This window comes from Trematomus bernacchii, unplaced genomic scaffold, assembly GCF_902827165.1.
Source record: "Trematomus bernacchii unplaced genomic scaffold, fTreBer1.1, whole genome shotgun sequence".
NCBI classification, from domain to species: domain Eukaryota; kingdom Metazoa; phylum Chordata; class Actinopteri; order Perciformes; family Nototheniidae; genus Trematomus; species Trematomus bernacchii.
This window is the reverse complement of record NW_022987616.1, coordinates 5,984,654-6,008,203: the sequence shown is the minus strand read 5'-3', so window position 1 is coordinate 6,008,203 and position 23,550 is coordinate 5,984,654. Positions and strand designations below refer to the sequence as shown.

The 23,550-nt window shown below is 40.2% G+C and overlaps 2 protein-coding genes across 5 annotated transcripts; one reads left to right on the top strand and one right to left on the bottom strand.

The window, feature by feature from the left end:
* Window positions 1–376: 376 nt before the first annotated feature.
* LOC117483900 (choline-phosphate cytidylyltransferase B-like) lies at window positions 377–22,486 on the bottom strand. 2 transcript variants are annotated; one of them, XM_034132235.1, is made up of 8 exons: window positions 22,315–22,486; window positions 7,826–7,925; window positions 5,987–6,103; window positions 5,736–5,887; window positions 4,132–4,210; window positions 3,899–4,041; window positions 2,304–2,492; window positions 377–614 (listed from the first exon to the last, which is right to left on the bottom strand). In XM_034132235.1, the coding sequence occupies exons 1-8, from the start codon at window positions 22,384–22,386 to the stop codon at window positions 390–392; spliced, it is 1,077 nt and encodes a 358-aa protein (XP_033988126.1). In that variant the 5' UTR covers window positions 22,387–22,486; the 3' UTR covers window positions 377–389. The 2 variants fall into 2 exon arrangements, with proteins under 2 accessions (XP_033988126.1, XP_033988127.1); XM_034132236.1 differs by lacking the exon at window positions 22,315–22,486 and adding an exon at window positions 19,912–20,069.
* Window positions 10,045–19,309, top strand: LOC117483898 (sterile alpha motif domain-containing protein 3-like). 3 transcript variants are annotated; one of them, XM_034132231.1, is made up of 7 exons: window positions 10,045–10,354; window positions 11,752–11,820; window positions 14,294–14,445; window positions 14,975–15,997; window positions 16,394–16,549; window positions 17,268–17,360; window positions 17,819–19,309. In XM_034132231.1, exons 4-7 carry the CDS (start codon window positions 14,993–14,995, stop codon window positions 18,125–18,127), a joined length of 1,563 nt encoding a protein of 520 aa, XP_033988122.1. In that variant the 5' UTR covers window positions 10,045–10,354; window positions 11,752–11,820; window positions 14,294–14,445; window positions 14,975–14,992; the 3' UTR covers window positions 18,128–19,309. The 3 variants fall into 3 exon arrangements, with proteins under 3 accessions (XP_033988122.1, XP_033988123.1, XP_033988124.1); XM_034132232.1 differs by having other exon boundaries at window positions 14,273–14,445; XM_034132233.1 differs by lacking the exons at window positions 10,045–10,354; window positions 11,752–11,820 and having other exon boundaries at window positions 13,983–14,445.
* Window positions 22,487–23,550: the final 1,064 nt, after the last annotated feature.

Below are 23,550 nucleotides of genomic sequence, written 5' to 3'. Positions count from 1 at the left end.
GGACCTTCTTGCAAATCCTCTTCTTCCTGTGCGATGATGGCTTCTTAGCTCTGCAGCACAGAACTTCATTTCCCATGATCCCCTTCTTCTTTGCATTCTAGCAACTTCCTTGAGGATAAAGTGTTTCAGTATCCAGCCAAAGTGTGTGTGTGTGTGTGTGTGTGTGTGTGTGTGTGTGTGTGTGTGTGTGTGTGTGTGTGTGTGTGTGTGTGTGTGTGTCTGTGTTTGTGTGTCTGTGTGTGTGTGAGCAGTTCCCAGGCAGTGTACTATGAGGGAAGTGTGTGTGTGTTTACGTGTGTGTGTGTGTGTGTGTGTGTGTGTGTGTGTGTGTGTGTCTGTGTGTGTGTGTGTGTGTGTGTGTCTGTGTGTGTGTGTCCATCACAGTCCATCTACTTCTCGTCTTCGTCCCCTTCACTCATGCTGCTGATGGAGGCCGACGCTCCTTTGGGGGAGTTTGGGGGCGATGGCCGTGCGTTGTGCCAGCGGGCGGGGGGGCAGGGGGGGGAGGGGGAGCGCAGGGGGGAGAGTTCGCGGGGGGGGCTGTTGCAGGGAGACCCTCGGGGGGACAGAGCGTAGGACAGCATCCTTCCACTGCGCTCCTGAAACACCTGTTTCTATACAGGGGGAGGAACACAGTCAATGCTGGCTCAATGCAAGGCTCAAGGCTTTTATTGTCATTTGTACACGAGTGTAGTTATGGCAATGTAAATCTTAGGTCCTCCAACAGTGCAACACAATAAAACAGATAACATAGTACAGGTAAATACAAATAAAATAGAATAGAAATAGTGCAAGAATAGTCTATATCAGGGGTGTCCAAACTACGGCCCGCAGACCATTTTGAATCGGCCCTCAGCAAATTCAAAAAGTATAATGTAATACGGCTCACAAATGAAACTTGAGCTTGTCTTATATTGTATTTCTTAAACATATATGTACAAATATATCGCACAGTAGTATTCACGTGTTAATAAGGCCACTTTTCAAATAAATTCAGTCAGTTAAAGTTGAAAACATTTTCTAACAAATCTTAGTTGATAAGAAAAGCCAAATAACTTTTTAACATAACAAGTTTGAAATACACCCTTCCTATTTCCCCTATTATAAGCAAAATGAGGCTTCTGTTTTAACCCTTGTGTTGTGTTCGGGTCTCCCGTGAACCGTTTCAAGTTAAAATGAAAAATAACTACGCTCTAGTTTTTTTTATCTGAACATGATATCCTCCACAACAGATATATAAACACTACAAAACTGATTTTGACCATTTTAGCCAAGTCTGAAGGTCTCTAAAATAAAAAAGTGTATAATTTGGTGTTGGGGTCTGGGGAGACCCAGCAGAATTGTTTTGGGTGACTCGGGGTCAAATTTGGACCAATCAAGATTCATCTTTGACTTTAGACGCCCCTCCCCCACCCCCTTCATTAACTGTAACAATAATGTTTCGCAACATGCACCTGGTCTCCCCTCCCTCTGGCCCCCCTCCCCCCACGGGAACTCGACCTTTCTCAAAGAATATGTGCACTAACACTTGAACCTGAACACACACATGCACGTGTGCAATATGTGGTGTCATGTGTTTTGGGCCATAACATAAAATAACAACAGGATTGTACGGTTATGAATGCATTATAAGTTAGTTATGATGTAGTTAAAACAATATTGGATGAAAGTCATTATTTTTGAGTGTTTTGGACTGAAATAAATCACCATGAACGGTAACAGCTTTCGAACACAACACAAGGGTTAAGGGATGAGCTGTACACTTTTAGTAACAAAATAAAGTAAACCCTATGGCTATGGATATCTGTGAGGGATTTAAAATATCAGGCATAATTTACCTACATTTGATTGATTTTGCTGACTCATAACTTAATTTATGAGGCAATAAACCTCTCCTTTAGTGAGTGGCCCAGCCCTTCGTATATTTTTCTGTATGTGGCCCTCTGTGAAAAAAGTTTGGACACCCCTGGTCTATATACAAGGAATTGGAATATGATATATAGATAAATAGTTTTTTTTAAAGTTGCAAACAGATGAATGTTATGGATGTTCTTTAAAAAGTTCAGGTGTCTAAACAGTCTCATGGCCTGTGGAATGAAACTGTCCCTGAGTCTGGTGGTTTTAGACCTGATGAAAAATGCTTGTTTTTAAAGAACTATTACCTTTAAATTGCACTTTACATTGAACAGATGTTATTACCAGAGGTGGGAGAAGTACTCACATCTTGTACTTGAGTAAAAGTAGAAGAACCAAAGTGTAGGAATACTCTGTAACAAGTCCTTTATTAAAGAAGAGTAACTTACCCAGGTCCCGTCGGGTCCAAACAGTTCCAGGAAGTTTCCGATGAACTCTCTGGATTTCTCCTCCCACTTCTGGATGAGGTCGGCGCTCTTCTCCTCCACCCGGTAGACAAAGTGTTTGCTCTTCTCCTCCACCGTGCGCACCTTCTCCTTCATCCGGTCCACCTGGTTCTGCAGCCGGTACTTCTTCTCCTGAGGGGAGGCAGAGGTGAGGAAAAGAAATAGTTACATCTGAATCGTTATTAAGCTTAGTGCCTAAAACGTATTCCAACCAATGTGTCCTAGTCCTGCTAGTTGTGTTACTTTGTTCTGTCTGCTCTTTTTGACTGTGGACTGTAAAATGTGTTTGCCTTTATGTAAGCAAAGGATGCAACTTCTTCTCCTGAGGGGAGGCAGAGGTGAGGAAAATAAATTGTTAAAAAAGCTTTGAGATCCCTGAAAAATCAGAATCTTAGGCTTTGTAACCTGAGATGTCGTAAAGTAATCTAAAACGTATTCTAACCCATGTGTCTCACCTTAAAATGTTGCTTGCCATAAATTGTTATATTCATTATGTTTTTAAACCAACATTACTTCCAGATATTCATAATTATCCGACACTTCTTTACAGAATGTTTCCTGAATATTTAGGACCTTTGATGACATACCAATTATGCTAAAATAATCTTTTATGGATACTTCTAAATATAGTATAATGCATACAGAGACGATGACATGCAGAATCAAATTGCTTCACTTCCTGCCCCAGTGTGTTTCTCGCCTCTGTGATTCCCTGCCCCGCCCTGATTGGTTCACCTGTTCTTAATAACCCTTCCTCACGCAACAAGACATTACATATAGTAAATAAAGAAAAAAGGAAAGAAAAATACATTTTGATACTTCAGATTAAATATTTTTTAAATATCAAATTAGTTTTATATTTTACATTAGCCAATATATTGTTTAAATTCTTGATAGAAATGTACAAAATGTGGTTTGGAGTCAGCCCATTTCTTTGTATGGATATGAAATTTCCCTAAAAATATAATTAACTGCGCCAAAAAGACCAAATCTGCATCCATACTATCATCCCTGAAGTACGTAAGAATGTCTTTGTCCTGGAGTTGAACCTTTTGTCCCGTCTTTCTTCTAATAAAACATTCTACATCATACCACAATATTCTACAATACAAGCATTCATAAAATAAATGGCCAATAGTCTCTTCTTGTAGATTACAAAATGTACAGGAATATTCAACATCAAGTCCAAATCGTTGCAGTGTGTTTTTTGCTGGATATATTGTGTGTAACATTTTAAAAGAAACCTCCTTAACTTTATTATTGCTCACTTGTGTATTTGGTGTTGTTCCCTTTGTCAGTACCACTTTGTCTTGTCACAGGAAGTACATTTACCCAGTGTTTTCACCAAGCTTTGGTCCTAGTCCTTCTACTTTCCTAGTCAAGTGTTTGTTTTGTTAATTTGTTTTGTCAGCTTTTTTAAACATTTGACCCCTATTGAAGTAAAGACTGTTACATCCAGCTTTTTTGTCAATTGTCAAGCATTTGAGTCAATTTCCGGCTAGTACAAAACTCACACCCTGATTTGCTGGTGCTCTTACGTTGATGTAGCTGACGTTGAGCTCCTTGGCCGTGTATCCTCGTTGGAGGTTGCGTCGCGCGTAGACGTCGTAGTCTCTGACGATCCTGGTGATCAGGTCCGATGTGGAGATTCCTTCTGTCCGCTGAGTAGGAACAAACATCCCTGAAACACACACATAGAAACACAGAGTCTGCACACTGCTCGAGGTACATGTTACTGTAAGAAGACAGAACATCTTCCTGTAACACTGACCTGCCTCCTTGATGTGTTTGTAGACATCCTCACTCCCTGCTGAGGAGTACGGGATGTCATCGTGAGCCACAAAATCGATCTGAGGAACATGAAAGGACATGACTGTGAGTCAGAAAACTCTGGCACTTTGGAAAATATATAAGTAGTACATGACAAGTGTTGGGTCATAAACACACAGGTGTCTCATCCCAGGTAGTTCTTGTAAACGGTGCCAGACGTTTCCACAAAGACTCTTAAAGGTCACCTATTATGCAAATTCCACTTGTTCATGTCTTTTCTACATCAACATGTGTCCCCTCTTCTTCATGGCTCTTCTACATCAACATGTGTCCCCTCTTCTTCATGTCTCTTCTACATCACCATGTGTCCCCTCTTCTTCATGTCTGTTCTACATCAACATGTGTCCCCTCTTCTTCATGTCTCTTCGACATCAACATGTGTCCCCTCTTCTTCATGTCTCTTCTACATCAACATGTGTCCCCTCTTCTTCATGTCTCTTCTACATCAACATGTGTCCCCTCTTCTTCATGTCTCTTCTACATCAACATGTGTCCCCTCTTCTTCATGTCTCTTCTACATCAACATGTGTCCCCTCTTCCTCATGTCTCTTCTACATCAACATGTGTCCCCTCTTCTTCATGTCTCTTCTACATCAACATGTGTCCCCTCTTCTTCATGTCTCTTCTACATCAACATGTGTCCCCTCTTCTTCATGTCTCTTCTACATCAACATGTGTCCCCTCTTCCTCATGTCTCTTCTACATCAACATGTGTCCCCTCTTCTTCATGTCTCTTCTACATCAACATGTGTCCCCTCTTCTTCATGTCTCTTCTCCATCAACATGTGTCCCCTCTTCTTTATGTCTCTTCTACATCAACATGTGTTCCCTCTTCTTCATGTCTCTTCTACATCAACATGTGTCCCCTCTTCTTCATGTCTCTTCTACATCAACATGTGTCCCCTCTTCTTCATGTCTCTTCTACATCAACATGTGTCCCCTCTGTGTAAAGAGACTCTGAAAGTTTCAGGAACAAAGATTCTCTCTCTTTTTCTCCTGATCCATTTCTATAAAAACCTGTCTGAAAATGAGCTGATCAGATTTTGGCCACTTTATGATGTCATAACGATGTGTTGGCTTGTGTAACCATTAGCCAATCAACCACCAAGGTAACCCCCCCCACCACCTTATCACCTGAATCTCCTCCTAGAGCACCATTGTGTTCTTTTTAACCAAATCTCTCTCAGAGGGGCGTGGGGAGGGGCTCCTTATTTTCATCTAAAGTAACAGACAGAGAATCAGCACTTTGGAAACAGGGCTGAAACAGAGGGGATTATGGGATGCTGCAATGACTCTTAAAGGTCCCATGTCATGGCCATTTCTACTGATCATAATTCCATTGTTGAGGTCTACTAAAATAGATTATATTGTGCAATGTTCCAAACTCACATTGGTTTCTCATACAGCATCTCTGTACAGTATGTGTATTCACTCTCTGTCCTAAACGGCTTGTTGGAGCTCCTGCCCCCCCCCCCCCTCCCTGTGAGCCCAGTGGCCGTCTGCGAGACAGCGAGTCACAGCGAAACCCAGCACACACACACGCACCTTGTGTTTCTCGAGGAACTCCGGTGTGAGAGTCCAGGGAGCGTCTCTCAGAACCTCGTCCACGTAGCGGCAGTGTCTCAGCGCTTCATAACGCTCGAACTCCGTCATCACCGTGAAGCCCTTAAACTTGTGGGTCAGCTCATCACTGCACACTGAGCCAAACACACAAAACACACACGCTAATTAATCACTGTGACACAAATCTGCAGGGGATATTTGGAGGATTTAAGGGTGTGTGTGTGTGTGTGTACCTCCTACTATGAGGTAGGTGTTGGGGAAAAGGTTCTTGGCCTGCATGAGAGCACGAGCGTGCCCCGAGTGGAAGAGGTCGAAGATGCCATCTGCGTACACTCTGACGGGCCGGTCCACTGAAGACACACAAGAGTACATCACAACTAACCCTTATCATGGTGAGAGTCATTCTGCTTCTTTTTGTAGTCTTTAAATGTCTCGTTGCAGTCATTTTGAGAATCTTTTATTTAATAGTCTGTTCATGCTCTTTTCCTACATCCTTTAAATGTGTCTTTGTAGACTTATTGTGTTTCTTTGTAGTTCTTTGTGTGGCTTTGAAGTCTTTTAGTGTCTCTTTGTAGTTCTGTTGTTTCTCTTTGTAGATGTTTGTGTGGCTTGGTAGTCTACTAGTGTCTCTTTGTAGTTCTTTGTGTGGCTTGGTAGTCTACTAGTGTCTCTTTGTAGTTCTTTGTGTGGCTTGGTAGTCTACTAGTGTCTCTTTGTAGATGTTTGTGTGGCTTGGTAGTCTACTAGTGTCTCTTTGTAGTTCTTTGTGTGGCTTTGTAGTCTTTTAGTGTCTCTTTGTAGATCTTTGTGTGGCTTGGTAGTCTACTAGTGTCTCTTTGTAGATCTTTGTGTGGCTTTGTAGTCTACTAGTGTCTCTTTGTAGTTCTTTGTGTGGCTTGGTAGTCTACTAGTGTCTCTTTGTAGTTCTTTGTGTGGCTTTGTAGTCTACTAGTGTCTCTTTGTAGATCTTTGTGTGGCTTGGTAGTCTACTAGTGTCTCTTTGTAGATCTTTGTGTGGCTTTGTAGTCTACTAGTGTCTCTTTGTAGATCTTTGTGTGGCTTGGTAGTCTACTAGTGTCTCTTTGTAGTTCTTTGTGTGGCTTGGTAGTCTACTAGTGTCTCTTTGTAGTTCTTTGTGTGGCTTGGTAGTCTACTAGTGTCTCTTTGTAGTTCTTTGTGTGGCTTGGTAGTCTTCTAGTGTCTCTTTGTAGTTCTTTGTGTGGCTTGGTAGTCTACTAGTGTCTCTTTGTAGTTCTTTGTGTGGCTTGGTAGTCTACTAGTGTCTCTTTGTAGATCTTTGTGTGGCTTGGTAGTCTACTAGTGTCTCTTTGTAGTTCTTTGTGTGGCTTGGTAGTCTTCTAGTGTCTCTTTGTAGTTCTTTGTGTGGCTTGGTAGTCTACTAGTGTCTCTTTGTAGTTCTTTGTGTGGCTTGGTAGTCTTCTAGTGTCTCTTTGTAGAACTTTGTGTGGCTTGGTAGTCTTCTAGTGTCTCTTTGTAGTTCTTTGTGTGGCTTGGTAGTCTACTAGTGTCTCTTTGTAGATCTTTGTGTGGCTTGGTAGTCTACTAGTGTCTCTTTGTAGATGTTTGTGTGGCTTGGTAGTCTTCTAGTGTCTCTCATAGTAATATCGTATTGTTTTTGTTTCTTGAAAACCAGGGGCCATCAGGAGTAGCAGTTCTGGTAAAAGAGATGAGCACTAGTGTAATAGTAGCAGTAGCAGTAATAGCAGTAGCAAACGTAGTTGTTGTGATATTCGGAGTAACTTCAGAGGAAATAGTAGATGCAGTCGTTGAAGTAAAGTCACAGTGTAGTAGTAGAAAAACATAGCAAAAGCAGTTGCTAATGTAGTTATAGAAAGGGAGAATTAACTCATATAATGAAGATAAAGATGATACAGTAGTTGTAAGAAGGAGGGGCAGGAGGAGGTCTTCTCTCTAGCACTTACAGTACAATGACCTCTCTTATAGCTAACGTCCTTGCAGGATTCTTGCTATTTTTAGTTTGTTTCTTTATGGTTGGACACACTGAGTCTCTTTGTATGAAGGTGTCAGCTAAATGAAATGCTCTCCTGTACCTGGGGTGCCTCTGCGGGCCTGAGCGATGGTGAGCTTCTCATGAGGGGCGCGACAATCACAACTGCTCTCCCTGGCAAAGATGGCCGGCTTTGTCAGAGTCTGGAGGGGAAGGAGACGGGGTTATATATATATAATGCAGCTCATGTGTCTCACTGTGAAGGATGTCCACCCCCCATCCCTTCTGTGGTACATAATGTCTCTCTTTTCACATTTACAGTGACCTCCATTAGGTTATCCTGACCGAAGCTGATGCATGATCCATATTTGGGAGAGCTGCACTCAGTGTTATTGATCATGTGTGCAGACATGTAGCCTAATTCTATGTGCATTTTCAATGTGGAATTAAGTAGCGACAAGGAAACAAAGGCAGACAAGGACGAGTCGGATAACAGATGATGCCGGTTGGTGCTTGTCGAGTGCTACATCAAGGTTAAAGTGTTGCAACGCCTGGAAAATGTGTCTTTGTCTGCCATCTGTTGACTGCAGGGTATAGTCACTGGATGTGAAAGGGAGTGTGCACGGAGCAGAAAGCAGTGGGAGTGTGAGAGGAGGATGAAAATAAAATGGAAACAGTTTCAGTCTCTGTGGACAACGGAGAAAACCCACGTCATCGCATCCTCCAGGAACAGCAACAAACAGACTGGGAAACACAGACATAGACGGGGACGGGCAAATGTAAAATCAGCGCTTTTAATAACAGTGCAGAGAAAGGGATAGTTTGATATTTTTGAGTGGGGTTGTTTAGAATATTTTCATTGCTTCACCTTGCTTTTATTTCTCTTCAGAGCCACACCACTGCTTTGACAAAGAGAGTCATTTTGCTTCACTTAACCTTCATGATCAACAATATGAGTTTGAGTCAAATTCCTCTCTCAGTTTTCTGACATTTTTACATTTGTATGTGTTTTTTGTGTACTTTAGAATAACATATAACACTTTCCTCTGGCAGGGAATGATGACTTTTGAGCAAGGAAGATTAAATTACATGTTATTTTTTTGCTTAGCCCTTATAATATATAAAACATGACACTATCTTGCATGATTCAAGTTTCAATTGTGTTTCGATATTATACGATTTGTCTGTGGTTTGTTTAGTACTTTGATTGTTTTATCGCAGATTTTTACTATATTTTCTTTGCTAACTGTCTGAAGCACTTTGGTTTTCTGTTTGATAAGTGCTTAATACAAATACACAACATCTTTCCTTATAATGTGTAATACTTCATGGTGATTTCTGTATTCTGCTGAGTTCTGCTTTGGTCAGCTGAGGTTGATGAAATGCTATTTCACTTCATTATATGAATCGCTGATTAATCAGAAGCGTTGGCAGCAATTTAAAGGACTATCCTGCATGCAAGCAACAGAATATATGAAAGCAGGAGCCACAGCTGCAGGAGGAGACAGAAGGCATTAATGTTTTAACACAGCTTTAAATGTGAGACCCCTTTAACAGCTTTCACATCCGCTTTCCCTTCACATGCTTCCCTTTGTTTTTCAGATTGCATTTGAACATTTTGTCCGGTCATTTCATTCCTCTGCAAACTGTGGGTATCCAGTGCTAGCTATTAGAGCTACAACCCAGAAAGCATCATGGAGGAGGTGCTGAGGATGCACCCATGATGCCTTGGGCCCGGTGGGAAAAGAGGAGTGGCTTATTCTAATTCTCAGGACCAAAAAAAGGAGGAACTCTTTACTCATCCTGACTTTCATGCAAATATATTGAGTTCAAAACATCCGAGGTACAAAACTGTAGCTGCAGTGGATTCAACGTTGGTTTAATAACCTGTGTCTGGCATATTTAGGTGTTGACCAGAGCCTCAAACTCCTACACTGGATGCTGCATTTGAAAAGATACCGCAAGATTAAGCTTGACATTTATTTTTTTAACACTGCTTTCAATTTGAGACTCCTTTAAAGGGTTTCACATCCGCATTTCTTGCACACGTTTCCCCTGCTTTTCAGATCGCATTTGAACATTTTGTCCGGTCATGCTAAACGCTTCCTCTGCGAGCTGTCGGTAAACAGTGCTAGCCATCATAGCAACAACAAGGGGAGGAGATGCTGAGGATGCAGGAGGAGATGCTGAGGATGCACCCTCATCACCTCTGATTCCTCGGGGTGGCTGACACCAGCACAGAGCAGATTAGGGAAGCTTAAACTCACACAGGCCTATCAGTAAAGCCCGCTCTGGCACAAGCAGAGAACATCTGGCCTACACTCAAAAAAGTGAACTCTGTGAGTTGTTGAATCTAATGAATGCATCTTTACCCAATTTAATTGATATATCTGAGTTTGCTGTTTAAACCTAGTTGATTTAAGTAGGGTTTTCTTAAAATGGATACCTGTTGAAGCCACATATGCTGCTCAATTATCTCCAACGCAACACAGCTGTGTAAATTGCCTGTGGCGCATGCGCAGAGGCTCACATGAGGGATATGATTGTGACGTGGGCTTTTTCGCGGTGAGGAAGGACAGGAGAAGCTGAAGAAGCAATGGCAGAGACCTGAGCGACATCCAAATGAATATGAGTGAGTATGTTTTTCCTATGCAACATTTTAAGTTGGTTTATAAACATGCGGTTAGAATGTGAAATTGAGAGTGTTGTAACTCGCAGAAATATCTGCAATATTTTCGCATATGGCAGCTAAGGTTGGCTAGCTGGAAAGCTAACTAACTAACTTAATGCTAGCCAGCAGGAATATATCACAGTAGCAACCAAACAGTTTTAAATTGAATTATAAATTACTGACTTGTGTGTTGTGAAATGTTAATTTAATATTGTGAAAGTGGCGCGAAGATGGCTGTTGGTCGGGTTTAGGGATATGTGTTTGACTGTCAGTGAGCAGGACCGGCTATTAACCGGCGGCAACTGAGATGCCTGTGGCGGGGGAAGACAGAAGCTTGCAGATAAAGAACAGACTGTGTGATAGCACTAATGTTACAGTGTGAGAGCTAGCTTGCTAACGTAAACCAGCTACGTTAGTGGTTGGGCGAGCGAGAGTGAGAGAGGGAGCGGGGCTCAGTGATGCAAATTAGTGCTTTTCGGCGCCTCCCGCTTTTTTAACGCTGATTTGGGTGACTTGTGTAATTCGTGGAGAACCGAAGAGTTTTCGTTTTTGGGGGGGGGGGGGGGGGGGGTGGGGGTTTGGAGTCCGTCAACAACTTCGTACTTAAAAAAAGAAGAAATCTAGACCGCAAAATAATTAAACAAGCGAGTGCCTGTTTTTCCTGACCAAGGACAGGTTCCTTGAACACAACACGAGCGTAACGTGTCTTCACGTGGTATATGTCTGAAAGGAGTGCTGACGGAGAGCACCGGAAAGCCGCTCCAGCTCTTCAAATATTGCAGTACCCATAAGGAGCCGTACACATGCCGCAGTGTTTGCGTGGCTGTGTCTTTAGTTGTAATCACAGTGGCGATCTGTTGTTATTAGCATCTGGTTAGCTAGCTATGCTAACGAATTTAAAGAGCTTCTCTACAACCAGGTGGAAGAGAGCTCTCTCCTGAGAGGCTCAAATAACCTCAGCTCAGTGAGGTTAAGGCACACCTTGATATGATCATTATAGTTATTAATGAGACATTAGAGACTAAATGAAAAACAGGTATAAAATACTATATGACAGTAACAAAAAAGTTGTTAAAAATAACAAGAATATAGTTTAAAAGGGGAGTGATTTGTAAAATATCCAAAATGAAAAATCTTGATTTATAACTTAACATCTCTGTCTCCTATTGATCTGAGTATATTATAAAGAATAGCCAGTTCATTGAAGCATTATAGCACAGGCCTTTGTCAGATGGTATATTACGCTGTTTTTTCTCTGCTTCGAATAGTTCTCTCTTTTTTTCACCATACCTGTGTTTGCATCACTGATCTATACTCTGTCATTTTTTGTTTAATATTTTTGTTTGTTTCATTTTCAGTTACATGTGGAAGTGTAAAGACTGTGGTGCAGAGGAAACCTCAAGATTTCAGCTATTGAAGCACTACAGGTTAATACATGGCCACTTTGGCCGCAGACAACCTTATCCATGCACATATTCTAAATGCCCATGCACATTTAAAACGTGGAATGCCCTTCGAAGTCATCTATCCAGATCACATTTTGATCAAACGTCACAAAAATCTGTAAATGTAACAACATTTACCTGCCATCATTGTTCTTGTAGTGGCATTGTCTCATTGAGAGAGTTTTTCGTTCATGTTAACAACCATCTCAAAAGACACGAAACCATCTGTTGTGTGTTTGAAAGTTGTTCCTTTTCAACAAATATTTACGGAACATATCAATCACACAAGAACAGAAAGCACAAGACGCATACACTGAACAATTTCAAAGCTGGAATTGTGGAAAATGGAAGGGCAGATTCATTGAGTTGTACTTTGGGAGATACATGCTTGACAGAGAGTGATGAGATACTTCACGATGATGAGCTTGAGGTTGGTGCATTGGTCCAAACGTCAGAGAACTTGCATAAAGTTATAGAACAGAAACTGGCATTTGTTTTATTAAAACTTGAAAACTGTTTCCATGTACCAGGCTCTGCCATTGATGAGCTGCTAAACGAGTTGCACTATTTGATTAGTTCTTCTCTGGTGCCAGTATCCAACAACATTCTAGCTGATTTCTTCAGTAACCATAACTTGCAAGTTGACCAATTGCTCATTAATGAGTTAGGCTGTACACTTTGTACGTCCAACCCTCTGTCAAAAGCTTTACAAAAGGAAGGACCTTTAGCCACTGCTTTTAAGAGGAAGCAATACTACAAGGATCATTTCAATATTGTTGATCCAGTTCAGTACATACTTGATGCAAAGACTAAAAGAAGTTTTCAGTATGTCCCTTTGCTAAAGGTTTTACATCAGCTACTTCATCAAAATGATGTGCTTAGCAAGGTTGTTGAAAAGAGAAGAGAACAACAGGTAGTGAATGACCACCTTCATTATAAATCTTTTGAAGATGGCCAGTACTTCAAGAACAATGATTTTCTGGCAGGGGGGGAACTGAGAATCTCCATCTGTCTATACGTAGATGACTTTGAAGTCTGCAACCCACTCGGTACTTCACGTAAAACACACAAACTCTGTGCTGTCTATTGGATTTTGGGAAATTTGCCTCCTGGCAGCCATTCCTCTTTGACCTCAATATACCTGGCTCTTTTATGTAGAAGTGATGACGTGAAGACCTTTGGCTATTGCAAAGTATTTGAACCATTACTCCAAGACCTTGTTACATTGGAGCGGCAGGGTGTTTTTGTCTCACAACTGGGTACATTTGTGAAAGGGACACTTCAGTGTGTAGTGTCAGACAACCTTGCAGCACATGGAATAGCCGGATTTGTGGAAAGTTTCTCGGGCCCATATGCTTGTAGGTTTTGTACAGCTCAGCGAGCAGAAACTCAGGTTAAAGAAGTGAAATCGGGTGCATTTACCCCAAGAAACAAGGAGCTTCATCAAGTCCATATTGATACTGCACAGGCAAAAGGAGGTAGCTTTTTTGGTGTAAAAAAAAGCGTGTATTTTCACAGAAAGACTTGCCCATTTCAGTGTCACATCAGGGTATCCTCCTGATGTTGTCCATGATCTTTTTGAGGGCATAGTCCCAGTAGAGCTTGCACTGTGCCTTGGTGTGCTTATTTCCAAAAAGTTTGTTACGCTTGAAAACCTCAATAAGAGCATCAAAAACTTTCCATACAAGTGGGGGGACAAAAAAAACCGACCTCATTTGGTCCCAGTTAATTTTGTCCGAAACAAAAGAATTGGTGGCAACGCGCACGAAAATTGGTGTTTATTGAGGTTATTGCCGTTTATGATTGGGCAGTTGATCCCTGAAGACGAACCAGCTTGGAAAGTGATTCTAGACTTGAAACATATTGTAGAGCTTGTTGTTGCACCTATCCACTGTGAGGAGTCTGTGGCATATTTAGAGTTTAAAATCTCAGAGCACAGACAGAGATACCAAGAAGTATTTCCAGATCAGCGACTCTTGCCAAAACATCACTTTTTGGAGCATTACCCAGAAATGATTAAGCTGTTCGGCCCCATTGTGATGTTTTGGACTATGCGTTTTGAGGCCAAGCACAGTTATTTCAAACGGGTTGTAAGACACACAAAGTGTTTCAAGAACATTACACTGTCTCTGGCAAATAAGCACCAGCTGATGATTGGCTATCACATGCACACAAGGAGTAATGAGAGGTCAGCCTTTGACGTGTCAAACGTCTCAACAATTCCATTAGATATCATGAAAGAAGACATAGCACTTCAACTAAGTCAGAAATACACTAACCTCACAACAGTCACGCTAGCACACATTGTCTCTAGCAATGGCATTGAATATAGAATTGGAATGCTTCTTGTGCATGGATCAGTAGGTGGACTGCCTGAATTTGCAGAAATACTTCAAATGTGTATATTGAAAAACACATTGATCTTTATATGCAGAAAATTGTCTTCATGGTACAGGGAGCACTACGGAGCATTTGAGCTCCAGTCATCTTCAGCCAGAGAGATTGTGTTGGCAGAGTTAAGTGAACTGACCGACAACTATCCCCTGAGTGACTACAAGTGTGGAACCCTCCGAATGGTCACCCTTAAAAGATACATACACATGTCAGGTAATTATCCTTTAATTTTTATTTGACTTTGACTGAATGTCTTCATGGGAATGTGGGTAAAATAAGACACAGAATATCAATTAAAAACATCTGGGGTTTGGAGTCAGAAACAAGTGAGGTTAGGTTAACAGAAATAATAAAACACAACTCTACAAGGATGCTGGCGTACCCTAACTAAATCTATGCATGCTAGTTAATCAAGTCAAGTTGCATTTTGTAACATTTGCAATATAAATTTGAAACTGCCGACAATTCAAATCGGTCTGCAGTTTAATTGAACTACCAAAAATGATAATGCTGCCTTAATGTTTACTATGGCTTTATAACTACACATGTGCAAGAGTCATTCAAATATAAATATTTACACAACACATAATTAAATATGTTACTAAAGTTTAAAGAATACTTCCATCACACTAACCCAGTGCTTTCAATGCCTATGATACCTCCACTGATGATGACTGGATCTGCCTCGAATTGTATTACCTACTGTTTAAAAAATATATATCTTCTTCTGTCTTTTCTTTAGAGTAACCTGTTGACAAGTATGGCCACTTCTGCAGTGCTTTGCATCATCCTAGGAGAAAATGACTCTGCAAAAGTAACCCTGCCTTTGGGAATACCAAGCTCTGTTGAGGAACTTCAAAGTGAGATTAAGAGACAATGTGAGGTGTTTGGAGACTTTAGACTGCAATACAAGGACCTTGATTTTGATGAGTTTATAAACCTTACCTCCACCTCAGACATTCAAAACAAGGGGAAAATCAAAGTAATTTACCCCCCAAGTGCCTTATCTACAAGCAGTCCTGGCTTCTCTGCACGGACATCCAGCCAGGATGAGATCAATTCAATCTCATCTGTGGACACTGATCTTCCCTTATCTTCTGATTCTTCGTCAACATCATCCCTCAGAAGTGAGCCATGGCCAAACGCCTTTCCTGTGCCGGAGTTTGTCTATGATGTCGAGATCCAACTCCAGCGTGCCAATAGTGACTTTCAAAGTAATGGTACCCTCTTCAGTCCTAATCCAAGAATGAAGTCAGATATTCTTGAAACTTTGGCATCACAGATTGTGAAATATAAAGCATATCCCTCAAGTGCTGAATTTGATTCGGTAGCTGAAGCACTTGTGAAAAAGCACCCATGTTTAAGGGAGCAAGGCTCTGTTACTGGCTTTTATGGTTGGAAGATCAGTTTAAAATTCAAGATGGGAAACTACCGCACTAAGCTGCGCAACATTGGATGTTCAGAGCTGACTGTCAATTCTTTAAAGCGTCAACAGGATGATCAACGCACATCTCGCAATCAAGTGAAGAAACCTAAAAGAGCGGAGGTAAACTACTATCCAGACTATCCAACAGGACAAACCAAACGGAGCCTAGAGGAAGAGAGGCTGGCACTACTGTCCGAGGTACATAAGAACAATAACCAACAGGTGGTGAAGGATAAAATGGAGAGGACATTTGCCTATAGGCGTCATGAGGTGATTGAAGACAAGCCATTCATTGCCGAATTCAAAAGAAGGTGGCCGGCTCTCTTTTCTGAGCGTGAGGTCAGTCATATATTTTGTTGATAACTTAATTATTATATTTTGCAAGGGGGTTCAATTTAAAGAAGCATTTTACCAATGTACATGTGATGCAGTTTGCCAGAAAACATTAGGGCAAATGCGTCAAGACTGGCCACATACACTTATTATGTTTGTCATTGGAACCTGACTACAGAATCATACTAAGAAATTAACCTAACTTTCATGTTAAATGATAGCTTTGAGAAAAATAATTATTCTATATTTTCATTCTTACAATGCTTTGACAAAAAAATCATCAGGAAGTAAAAAGAAAAATGTCATGGCTGAATTATTCCATTAACTTTTACTGTGGTGCTGCAGCCAACAAGAAAATGTGTTGATTTGATTTATGTGTTTGTCTTTATTAAATGTTTGTAGGTGGAAGCAGAGTTTGCTCGCATCACCACTGTCCCACTGAGATCTAAGTTCATGCAGCAGCTAGATCATCACTCCTCCAAGCTGTTAAGGATTTTCCAGAAAAAAGGTGGTGCCGCTGGGCAGAAAATAAGGAATATCATGGCAGAATACGACAAGGTGTGTTATCTAACAAATGCCTGGTTATTAGAAATATTTGTTTTGTTTAAATTAATTTTATTGTATTTATTGTGCAGTTGTATTACTTAAGCATGCAGTAAAATATTTGAGACGTGTGGCTGATGGAAGACATTTTAAGTCATGTTCCCACAAAGTTTAAAATGTACTTGATCAAGTCATTTTCAAAATGAAAATGAATAAATTAATTGTATTTTCATCTAAAGAGATTTGCATATTTGTGTACCTTTTCTGTGGAATGTAGTAATACATAGTGTTTCATGAATGCAAATTCGCAGAAGTTTGGCTTTTTTGAATTGCAATAATTTGATTTACTGTGCTGCATATGATGGTAGTGAAAAAATGCTTATACTGAAACATATTTCTAAGATGATCATAATGCTTAGTTCCCAGTTAAATAAATACAGTGTCTTGGATTATAACATAAATACTTTTAAAGTACAACTCACTACCTAGTAATAACCAAACACTTGCATTACAGGTGCTTCTTGTGGTATTATAACTTGTACTCCAGTTGAATGCACATTCGTCCCCCTTCATAATAAAATGCACTTAGACACTGCCTGTAAATGTAAAAAATTGTATGAAGTTGCATGTAAAAAAGAACAGGATAGTTTGCTTGTGCATTAATGCATCTAGTGTTAAATGCTGCACAATGTAAAAATACTATTCTCCCACTTATGCATTTCCTTTGTTACAGAATGACGCCATCGAGACAAGGAGAGCCTGCGTTATAAAAGCACTAATTGTGTACCTTAATGAAGACCCCGAAAGCCTGATTAGAGAGTACCTCGTAAGTATTTGTGCCTCTGCTTTCCACATTATTACCCTCTGGAAACAAAAAAAGTGATTTATTTCGTACTTTTTTGAGCTGGTTTTAAACAAACTAATGGCACCACAGGTTTGAAAGAGCAATCAGAAAATAACCCATATGCATGCATAATACAATTCCCTTTTCAAACTATCAACAGCAGTTTGTAGACCGTTGCTTGAATGTATAATTCATAAATGGAACTGTTGAGTTTCTCAAATTTTAAAGTTTTGTAAAACCATTTTCATATCCATGGTTAACTAAATACCCACAAGCCCCTAGCAGATACCGTCAACAACTAGAAAAGCTACACCCAATGTAGCTTGTAGGTATGCTTATCTGGGAGCTCTATATATGTTACTTAGCAAGAGTGTTGCTTTTTTCCCGTGTGTGTGTGTGTGTGTAAGTCTGGCTGATGGTCTATTTTTTCTGCCTTTTAGGATGTTGAGACTGACCAGAGTGTAGATCAGATGGTCTTGGGAATCTTCGCCATAAAGAAGGAAGGTGCAGAGCCAACGGATTCCCTCGCAGATGTGGGGATTGTAATTGAAGGTGTGGAAGTGCTGAACGATCTTCAAAACATTGCGAACGCACTGGCAATTTTATTTGGACTCACATATGCATTGGACTTGAGCTATCCAAAAAACCTGAGATGCACGTTTGAGGTTCTTCAAAAGATCCTGATGGAAATGGATGTTCGCCACCTGTCGTCAAAGGCTCAAGTGCTGAAAAACAAACTGTTTGAATGAACTACTTGAACACTACAAGTGGAACGCCTTGAAACGGCACGTTGGATATCTTGGAGCAGGGGTTTTATCCAAATATTTCGGAGGGAATTTTATCTATGGAATGTTACTGAATAGGAATGTTACAAATGATTAATGTCGTACAGTTTATACGTACAAGTTGCAGTTTGGGCTATGTGGTTAAAACATGGTGCTCTTTTGAAAATTGTTGTTGCTAGCTAAATGTTGTGCAACTTTTTCTATTAAGGTGATAGCAAACTAATTATGTATATTTACCAGGTCAATAATATACTACCGTATCCAGCTAAGAGCAACATTAGCCTGGAAATGTCTGTTCTGACAAGTGTGTTTCCAATATTTACTCATCCTTTAGCTCTGTTTTGGTCTCAATACTGTTGAAGGTTATCTCGCTCCTCGGCTGCTGGATGTTTAGTTTTCCTCTCCAGCTGGTCGCTAACTTTGGGGGCCAGGTGCTTCGTCGCCTGCTTAATGATAAACGTGGAGGGAATTGAGAGTCGATCAGAGCTGGCTTGCTGAATTTTTTTGGATTTAGACAGAATTAAGAATTAGACAACACCAAACAGAAAATATGCTATAAAACCAAAACAATAATCTAGAAAACTATTGTTCCGGTTTTCATTATCTCCATAGCAACAGTTGATGACAAGAGACATTTATAAACGTTTTACACATTTTGTAGTTTACTTTTCTATTTATGTGACGACTTACATGCAATGTTTAGTTTCAGTTTGGGCTATGTGGTTAAAACATGGTGCTCTTTTGAACATTTTTGTTGCTAGCTAAATGTTGTGCAACTTCAACCTTTTGTTTGTTGATAAGGTGTGATACAAAGAAGTCTTTATGGGTTTCCATGATTTTAAACTTGGTAAACCTGGTTGCCTATGTGGTTATATCGCGTTTCATGTGAAATAAATGTATTTTTTTCACTGAACCTTAAGTCAGTTAATTTGAATTTACTTAACTACACTTCGTGGAATTTGTTGACATAGTCTGGTTTAGTAAGTGAACTTAAAATGACTTCCATTATAGCAATGAATACCAGTTAAGTAACACGGAATGCAGTAGTTTCCAAAATGATTTAAGTTTGAACTACAAATTAAAGTTAAGTTGATCTTACTAAATACAGTTGAGTATAGCAGTTCTTACTTTTAAGTAACATGAATATAGGTGAGTTAAGTTAGCATTATATAATATCTTTATGTTGGCATTAATCAAAAAAATCAAGTATGTCTAAAGGAACTGCACTGTGTTGACTTAATATTGCTCAGTTAAGTTAGCTGGACACAGAGCTATTAATTAAATCCAGGGTGACCGGGTATTGTTGAAGTTAATTAACACGGTCGCGTTGGCTCAACATAAGTCAGTTATATTCTTCTTACTAGTAATATTTAATTATAATCTACTCAACTCAGTTTCGTGGAATTTGTTGACATAACTTTATTAAGTAAGTCCAAGAAATTATTTTTTTGAGTGTAAGAGGGATTACACCCAGAGTGAGGACGAGGATGGAAGGGAAGGGATGAGGAGGCAAGATGAGGAATAACACTCTCCTTCCTGCTGCAATGTCCCCCCAGCATCCACGTCCATTGTGTGAACCCCCTCCTTCTCTGGCAACACACACTGCTGTCCACTCAGCAGTCTGGGCATATCCCCCAGCTCCAGAGAGGATCTGTTTCGTAACAGGGGAGGGGGCAGGAGCCTTTGTTTGCCTCCCTGTCACACACACTGCATAAAAACACGTACAAATACGGATTCGGATGCCCTACCGTCCGTGGATGAGGGCAGGTGTGCTCGAGCTCCTCCATGATTCCCAAAGACTCATGGGATGCGGCTTTGGTCCCTCTGTAATGTGACTCAGCATCAGTAAGAGACGCTGCCTCTCTCCTCCTCTTCACCCCTGTGTCTCTTTCTCCCTACTCTCTTCCCCCGCCCACTCCCTGCTCTCTCTCTCCTCCTCTTCCTCCTGTCTGATGCCCTGCTGCACAGAGCTGGGAGGAGGGATCACTCTGAAGCTAATTCTCAGGACCATAACAATAAAGAATTCTGCCGTAATCTGGGTTTTCTTGCAAATATGTTCCTTTTAAAGCATCCGCAGGGTATGACACTAGTGTAGAAGTTGATTACGTTTGCCTTTAGAGTATACACATCTGGCTTAATAAGCTGTGCCTTTAAAGATGTTGCACAGAGCCTCAAACTCCTGAAAAACATGGAGGAAACAAAAGACTGAAAGTGTTGCATTTGAAAAGATGCTGCAAGAATGACATGGAAAATGACATGGCCAAAAGACAATGGGATACATGTAGTGGAGATGCTATTATGTGCAGTGCATCTGGAATGTGATATTGCCCACCAACACCTTTATAATGTCTTCTTGTTTACCTGCCCGAGTCAGTGTGTATTAGTGTGTGTGTTTGCTTATTTGTTTGACCTTTTCTTGCATTTTTCTTGTATTTTTGGTGTTTGATATATTGACTGCTTAGCACTGATTTAGGTTTGTGTTTTTGTCACACCCCTCCTTGCACACCTGTCCTCAATGCTGCAGATGTTCAAAAGCATTGACGGCTGTGTAAAAAACAAGGGCTGGGTCATTCCTAGCATTCGGTGCCATTTCAGCTAGGGTATTCAAAAATAAAAAACATAATTTTCCATGTTTTTATTTAATCTGAATGATGGCTTGTTAAAGTATAAGAAAAATATTTTGGTCAAGCTCAGGATATTATGTTTAAAACTTTTTTTTTACCATCCCCAGTTACTGTGTGTCCACCATGTTGTCCACCCAGTTACTGTGAGAAATAGTAACAGGGTGGACATTTTATGCTAAACTTGGCTATTGCTACATGTGTGATGATAATCAAGCTAGCACTTGGTGACAACAGAAACATTTATTTGATAGATATATTCACCATATTTTCTAAATGTAAAACAAATTATCAGTTCCACTAAAAATGAGCATAACAGGGTGGACATGTTATGCTTTACCGCAACAGTTAAGTTCTTTAAAACATTTTAAAAAACGCTGAAGGAAGAACGCATTCACTCTGCTTCTTGAAGATGATTTTCCCACTCAAAATGTATCCTTCTTCTTCTTGAGTCATACAAATAGTAGAATAGTAAAGGGGCGTGGCCAGAGGGATTCAAATCAGAGTAACAGGGGGGACATTCAAACAGAGGACACAAATTAATTAATAACAACAATTTCAATTTGGTGAGGAATATTAACAAAAGGGTTATACAACAGTGATAAAAATGTAGAATTTGTTTGTATTTCTTTGATTTCTTTTTGTATATCTGTTACAGAAGTTGAGCAAACATAATTGGGGACACAGCAATTTGGCCTACTTGTGCTCAAATCAGAGTAATTATTTAGAATTTTGAATATCCTGGCTAAATAACATTGTTGTTTTATGGTAGAGGGTATAAACATTTAAAACCAAGCTTTAAAAAAATAAGCATTAGACCTTTAAAATACAAAATATATGATATAATGTGGTGGGGACCTAAATGGCACCGAATGCTAGGAACGACCCGGCTATTGAAGATTGCTAAATTGGCTAGTAAATATACATTAGAGGAATACATCTTATATTGTTCCTGTGTCTGTGAGTGATTCATTGTGTTGAATACACGATCTTTGTGCACAGAGCTGATGAGCTCTCTCCATGGCGACCGAAAAGAGGAGAGAGCTCCAGGAAAAGGACCAATCAGAGGAGAGATACAACAGAGAGGCAGTGAGATAGGAGAGGATTGGTGGAGAGGATCATAGCACCATCAGTGAGATGATACTGAGAATTATTCACTGGCCGGGCATGCAATTAGTCCGAGAGGAGAATGGAGAGTATTTGAGAGTCATGCATAGTTTAGATTCTGCTTTTAGGAGGTTTTGTAAACAAATACCAAAATATCTTGATATTGGAAACAAGATTCAGCTTTATATAACATTTATTTATGGTTTAGTATTGTTCGATGTCTCTTGTATAGTTTCTATCGTTATATCGTCTACAATCACACTCATTTGCGAGAGTCTGATGCATCCGAGTGTGTATTTTGCACATTCAATAGGATTGTTAATATGCTAAACAAGGCTACTTATTTTCTGTTGTCCCCAGCTTTTTGGCAAACTTTCAGTAACCGACTAGACTAGAATAATGTAGTGAAAGTTGCATGCTTACCGTGTGTGTTCCTCTCCTGCAACAAACAGACGCGCAACAGGAATGCGCTCTGATGCGTCGCTGTTTCACCATCGTAATCCAAAAAACCGAACAATATGTAAAGTAAGTAAAGTGTTAACTCGCTTCTCTGACTGGTTTCTGTTCAGTCCGAGGCAGCAGCAGCAGCAGCAGCAGCTTACTGCCTGTCTGTCTGTCTGTCTGACTGACTGTCTGTCTGTCTGTCCACTGTCCACTGTGTCCAGAGACAGATCAGCTGCTCAGCGCTGATGAGCTTCGACAATTTGTTCCACGGTCCATTTAGCAGACCTACAGCCCTCTCTATTGTACTACAGTGCAGGACCCCATTCATGCATGTGCAACTTGTAGCGTCAATACAAAAAAAAGTGAACAATGTGTTTCAAAATAAAAGTTAAAACCTAAAAAAAACGCACAAACAACTTCAAAAGTCACCGAAATGACAGAGAACCCCTCTTTACTGTACAGGTCTTCACTCACATATGAATTACCGCAGTTATTTATGGCACAAAAGCCAAATCAGGCTGCAAGGACGCAGGACAAAACCCGCTTTGTGTTTGCTTTGTTGGCCTCACTGTATGTCTCTGTGGCCCCAATCTGGGACAGGAGCCCATTGTGCCAACCGGTGTCCATGGAAACGAGCTTCATCACAGGCACTGACTTAAAAAAGAAAAGTTGGTGGTGTTATTGCCTGGAAATTGAAAACAGCATGGCGTCACCAAAGGCACCTTAGACAAGACTTATTCTGATGGAAACAATGTTTTTGTTATCTTACCCTACATGTGAAAAAGCCAAATTAGAGGAAAAGCAAGTGCTGACACCACCTCAGTGGATTACATGTCTGTAAACAAGTTTGGTACATATAAGATTGATTAGTTTTTAGTTAAAGGTAACTCCAAGGATGGTGAGGCTATACAAACGGGTGTGTCCTACAGGTGTTTTTATACATGTTATGTGTCATTATTATGTTTGTATTATTGTTATATATGCATAATTTACATGTCCAGGGACAAAATCATTGTTTTATATGTCCAAATGACATGTTAGTATATATGTATGTATGTTTATATTTATATAAAGTGTATATGTACAGTATTCTTCTATTAGATAACAAATATTTCATTTGATTTTTAAATCCTTATTTATTTATTAAATATTGTGTGTATTTTGTATCTGGAAATGCATTGATACAATCTGCCTCATTGGATGTCTGTGTAGGAA